We start from the raw sequence: 6367 nt of genomic DNA on the forward strand, positions 1-6367 counted from the left end.
CCTCAATCGTTCACTGTGCACTGAATACTCGCGGTTTTTGTCGCTCGATTTTGCCAATACAAATACAAAATTGTGGTTACATGGACTCATTGTTGTCGTGTCATTTTCCCATATCAAAATGGCGTTCTCACCCCTTCCTCGGAAGAATATTAAGTATGGCATAATTTTTCGCCTGGGCCAGTTGTTACCTGTCACCATTAATCATTGTTGTCGAAAGCTCGCCACTGGGCGAGGCTTTCATCATTTCCTCGGATGGCGGAAAAATGACCCAATTGTTTGCGAGTTTCACCTCAACACCAATACCGAAAAGTGGGGGTTGTAATCAACCAAGAGTGTATTAAGTGCTCTGACAGAAACAACAAAAGACCAGACCTTCTTTACTCTTTATGGTGTCCTCCCTCTATCATTAACCGAAACCAAGTACAAAGTGTATATGCTGCATATTTTTTATTTATATACAGAATTATGTCTGCAGATAAGCATGTGAAATTAGGGTGAAGGGTATTAAAAACAGCACGCTAGATTTTAAATTTTGCCGTTGAGAGAATTAAGGAGGTTAAAAAAGGAAGAAAAATGTATTATAAAACCTGTTTGAGACACCGACCGATATCAATTTGTCCCTTTTTGTTCAAATAATTGGGATTTGATGGTCAAGGTTTCGCTTCTCTAGCCAAGGAAAAAGACCTCATTGATACATGCTTCAAAATTGGGTGGAAAATGATGTTATTGGCATTTCCTTCATCACAATTTATTAATGAATCATTAGAGATTATTCCCCATCAACATGTTTTTATTGCAAAACTTGATTGATTGGTTGTCCCATTGCTTTCTCGAAGTCCCACGTTTCATTGTAAAGCCAAACTATTACTTTTTGACGGTTGAAGTGTTAAAACCTATGTGTTTCATAAATCATGGCTTGAAAAAGGAGTGCTGATTTTTGCCTTAATACCTGAATTTCGGTTGTCATTTTCCGCCAAAAAAGATGCGTAATTATTGATGGAATTGTTGAAAGCAGGTGGCAAAGAAGTGTAAGTTTGTTTATTATTCGAGCACACTTGTGGTTTTACAAGGTCAAAGTTGATTCAAAATTAGTTTTTTTATTCATGAGCATTCTTACTCATTGGGTTGAGCAATTTATATTGCCTTAAGATTGTAGAAAACCGGGTTTTTAATGCAGGCATAAAAATCTTTATCGTCAAAGTTGAGGTTCATGTTTTGAAGGGCTTTTAATCGTACATCATTATAGAACTATTATCTTCCGTAGGTCAGCCAAATGAAATGAATGCTTTGTTAAACCACTATTGTCATCATAAGGGAGTTGATATTATTAGAATGCAGAAAGTTTGCTGTGTAGTTCATACAAGAATGTAAAATACGCCTTCAATTACATATCCTTGCCATCCTTGAATGGGTTGACGAAAAAAATATAATAAACAATCATTCCTTATGTTTTATCGTCATAAATAAGCACACACACACACCCCTCTGAATTCAACCTCTATATCCTCGGATTTACTATTGCTCCATTCTTGTACGTTTTAAAACTAGGGAAGAAAGTTACGGTCAACAATATTAGTCATTGTGAGAAAAACCTAATCTGACCGAATTAAAACTGTTCTTCCGAACCCTAATCATGATCCTTCACAACAGATCACAACTTCAGTGCTTTTTCTGGGCTAGATTAGCCAAGCTAGTCTCTGATTTGACATCCATTCCCTTTTTGTTCTCACTGAATCAACATAATCCACTCTGATTGCGTCCTAATGATGCCTTTCCCTCCATAATGGGGTCGATGATCCTCATTAAGTATGATTGTACATTGGCCCGCTTCCAAATTTGGCACACTTCTGACTCATTAGGGTACATCCCACATCCCCCGGATTGTAATCAAGGCTTTGCTTCAAATTCCAGGGACCTACACCTGTGTGGCCTCCACAAGTCAAGGCAGTTCCACCGATAGTGGAACCTTGACCGTCATTGGCATCCAACCCTCGTTGATATCCGGACCCTTGCCGCAAACCGTAACCGAAGGATCCACCATTCTCATCAATTGCTCCGTCGATGGGTTCCCCAAACCAGAGCATTCTTGGTTCAATGTAAGACATTTAGAGGAAAAACACGGTTAAATTTGAAGAGGGAAGAAAAAGTTTTTTTTTTATGTTCGGAAAATAAGTTTAAATAAAGAGTTTAAAGCTCTGCTTGAGCGAAAGTGGGAAATGATAGAATTATCTAGGAATATTTGAAAATCCAAATAGTTGAAGAAGGAACCTATGTAATACAATTAGTTTAATAAAACGTCGAAAAGGCCATACGGCTTGGCCTATATCCCAACTCCCAAACTCATGTTCATAATTATATCTGTTCAGGATACCGACCGGATCTATTTCGATCACCGAAAACCGGATCGAGTCTCCATGAATGAAGACGGGGGTTTGGTCATCGAAGACGGTCAACTCACGGATTCGAACAAGTATATCTGCCGAGCCAACAACGGGTACGGCAATCCCGTGGTGGAATCGGCCTTCATTGATGTTCGCTTGGCCACGAAGGTCATCAAAGGCCCCGAGCATCAAAAGTTTGTCATGGGTCAGAACTATTCGTTTGATTGTTTAGTGGAGGTGGATGACAATCTTAAAGACGATCTTAATGTGACGTGGATGAAGAATGAACAGCCCGTTGACGTCAGTCATGAACGGTGAGCACACTAGTTATTTTTGTTCTTCTAAAAAGTCATTTTTCCCTAGACCAAAGCTACGTTCATTATCTACGTATATTTGAATGACGTCCCAAAGAGCTGATATTGCGTTAAGATTTCACACTCCTCCTTCTTCTTGAAAGTCTCCTCTTTCAAAGAAATAGCTCCTTTTTTCTTGAAAAGCTCTTATTGCCTCTTGTTTAAAATATTTGGTGTTCAGAGTTATTTAACTTAATCAAAAATTATTGAAAAGCTTGTCATTAAAATCTGAATGACTCAAATACACTTTTTTAAAAGAGAGGCCCTTCAGGAAAAAAAAGATGAATATGATCCTTGCTTGCATTTAAAAAGCAATATAAAAACCGGAATGAATGCATTTTGTATATTTTTGCAGATATGATATGTTTGATAACAATACCTTGAATATTGTGGATACCAATGAGGAAGACATTGGCGAATATCAATGTCATGTGGTCACTCTGGTGGACCAGGTTCTCATTTCTGCCACCATCTATGATGATCAGGCCTCTTGGTGGTGGCTCATCATCCTGATCATCCTCTTGTGTATCATCCTGATCGTGGTTTGTTGTCTCATCTGTTGTGTGCGAAAGCGCTCCAAGAACAAAGGCCGTTATGGGGTCAAGGACATCGAAGATGGAAAGGCCAAGTGAGTTCAGGAGTCTTGATGACTCTAGTTGTAGGCACTCGAAATAAGATGTCAAAAAAAGCAATTAAAATGTTATCCAGTTTAGTGATGACAATGAGGTGTTCTTCTCTCTCCTCTGTGGGGCTTTTAATGTTGAACCGGTTGCAGGATTCATGCTAGACGGATTGGTTTTTGACCAATATTCGGGTTTCAACCCTATTTTGAAAGGGCAACCCATACTCGCAAACCTTGATTAATTGTTGCATCAGATATTAAATTGTGTAATAGCTTAACAAGGAACATTTTCGCTCATTGGTCTTTCATTTTGTTGCGATAAAATTGCCATTTTATTCAAAACAATGACCACCTATTATTGGCATGATAAAAAAGTTACTGTTTTGTATCAAGATTATGAGGTGATCGAGGAGCAAAAGCCAATACCAAGGGTCTGATGCGCTTGAACAATCCCAATGTAGCAAGGAAAAACATCAATCAATGAATCACAATCAATTTCAGACACAACAAGTCGGACATCCACTACTCCATTAATGACGACACGGACTCTATCCACAACGATCTCCTGGATGACAATGAGAAAAAGAAGCCCATCTTCACACCCAGCACAAAGCCCCTTCTCAACGATCTCAAAGGCTCGGAGAATAGTCTGCTCAATCTCACCGATGAGGAACTGTGGCTCCGAAAAGGCATGGATGAGGACGGCAGTTTCCGTGAAGGTCGCTATGCAGACTAACTTACTAACCAGTTAGTTCACAGAAATGCCTCGGAAAAATTCCTCACCCTCCTCCAGTCACTCAACCTCTCAAAGAGAGTCAGCTAGCTACCTACCTACATACACCATTATTATGAACCATCATAAAAGATCAATCATCGTCGCTTTAAATACTAAAACAAGGAAGTAGAGCCATTTGCAAACCAAACCAAGAGTCAAGCTACGTAGTATTGCTCCCATGCATTTCATTCAAAGCAGCAGCAACAGGATCGAATCTCTTCGCCAGGTCCAACCACGAATCTTTCAAGGCTCAAAAATTGTCCTTCGAATCTCGCGATTTTTGTTACTATTATCTATTGTGTCTCATCTCCCACCACCAAGTATGCAATAAAGCCATCTCTCGCCCCACCCCATCCTTCTGTCCCGCCCCACGCCACCCCCTTTCAATCCAGGTTAAGTTCCCATTTCTAGCTTATAAAATGCTTTGATTTAAAACCCACTTTCCTGAATAAGGCTGTGATTTGCAATGATCATTGAAAGTCGACCAGCTCCTTCAATTTTCTGAACAAATGCGATTTGCACCGTAAAAAATATGTTGAATTGCCATGAGTGAGATATGAATGAGTCTCTGCTTGGCAGGATGAGTAAAATTGAAATACATTTGTTATCAAGAATTATCCAGTCGCAATGTATTTTCCTTTTTTGCGTACTTCTTTATTGCTACTGAGAATGGAAGTGCCAACAGTTCAAGACCAAAAACTTATTATATCTGATTGGTGATTGCATTAAACGTTGGCTCCGATTGATGCTTTTTGTACGGTGGATCGAATTTCAGGCCCACGTCTGATAAAAGGCACATATTGATTGCTTTTTGCATTCTTGGAATTTTGAGAAATTTCTCTATTTTCTTTTTTCTCAAGGGAAAAGCACGAGATCCACGGAACTTTCATAATATCTAGTTCAAATTAGTGTACATTGTGTGTGCAGCGATTTTATGATTTTTAAGTTCAAAAGAAATCGCAAAAGCATTTCGACCTTAGTTATGAATTTTGCAAAGATCCGTGAACGATTACAATCGAGGCTTTTCTATTTAGAAAGAATGTGAAATTTCGGGTTGTGTTAGTTCTTGTCGATTTCAGGAGCATTAAAGTAAATGCCAGCTCCAAAAAATTTTCAAATGCCGACGTAAAACCTTGACCATCATTACCTGTTTCCGTAAAATAAGTCAGCGATGATATTTGGAGTCGGCATTATTTTTTAAATCAAAATTAATGCACAAATTTAAATTACTTCTATGTATCGTTCTCAAAAATTTGGTAGATGAATTCTAATCATGCTCTCAAGGTTTTTAAGAATGCTCTTCTTTGTCAGACCATCAAGAGGGGCTTTTTAAACGTTAAGGTCAGTTGGCGTTCAAAAAATGCCTGGTATAACATGCAATGCTTCCATTTATTCACACTGACCGGTTTCTCAAAACATTCATTGTTATTGAACCCCCCCCACCCTTTTTTAGCATATTTCATTAGTCATAAAACTGCCCCAAATGTTTTTTCTGGCGAAAGCAGCGTCTGCACAACCCATAATTGCTTAAAGACATTTCATGTGTATTATAAACAATCTAAGAAAATTCAAGGTCAAGCACACCACCCATTGAGGTACATGCCTTGGTTCTTCGTCAGCCCGAAAACCACACCCCTTGTTTTATTCAAACAGAAAGAAATGCACATTCAGAGGCCAGTTTTTCAAAACTCTTATTTCGGAGTTAGGGGCTTGGACATTAACCGGTATGAAAATACACTCGCCAAAGTGCTGAGCCAATGCTCGTTCTGGGTAACGGCCAAGCCTTAACTCAGAGGTACGGGCGTTCAAAAAACTCGCCTTTGGCCTCGCGTCTTTACCAATTGTCAAGTACGCTAGAAGTCTTCAAGAGTTCAGAGGGCCGTTCAATAAAGACTAATTGGGTAGTTCGTTTGTAAATCTTGTGGCTTTTTATCAAGGAATGTGCTTGATAGTGGAGGTCGACTGACAAATTGGGTCTCATAATCATTTGTAGTCAGTGGTGCCAGATGGTTTGGTCTACAAATCGCCAAAGAAAGCATCAAACCGCCAAAATTTTTCGGCCAAGATCCGGCAAAAAGACGTATTTTCGTCCACTTTTCATACAATTCCTCCAAAATTCAAGATTTTTCTGTTACAGATTACTCACACTTTACAAAGACACTTTTTGAGACCAATCTTTGGAAAACATCCAATGGTTTAAGTTGTTCGCTTTCAATTGCATCAAATACATTTTTGT

General features: G+C 39.0%; 1 protein-coding gene across 1 annotated transcript in view; it reads left to right on the forward strand.

Moving 5' to 3' along the window:
* Window positions 1–4752, forward strand: part of LOC131891640 (neuroglian-like) — a 15670-nt gene extending 10918 nt beyond the window's left edge. The window contains exons 2-5 of the mRNA XM_059241270.1: window positions 1912–2096; window positions 2367–2695; window positions 3090–3362; window positions 3858–4752. Of these exons, the coding sequence (XP_059097253.1) occupies window positions 1912–2096; window positions 2367–2695; window positions 3090–3362; window positions 3858–4092 (1022 nt within the window). The 3' untranslated portion in view covers window positions 4093–4752. The remainder of the gene's footprint in view (window positions 1–1911; window positions 2097–2366; window positions 2696–3089; window positions 3363–3857) is intronic.
* Window positions 4753–6367: the final 1615 nt, after the last annotated feature.

This window comes from Tigriopus californicus, chromosome 12 (assembly GCF_007210705.1).
Source record: "Tigriopus californicus strain San Diego chromosome 12, Tcal_SD_v2.1, whole genome shotgun sequence".
NCBI lineage: Eukaryota > Metazoa > Arthropoda > Copepoda > Harpacticoida > Harpacticidae > Tigriopus > Tigriopus californicus.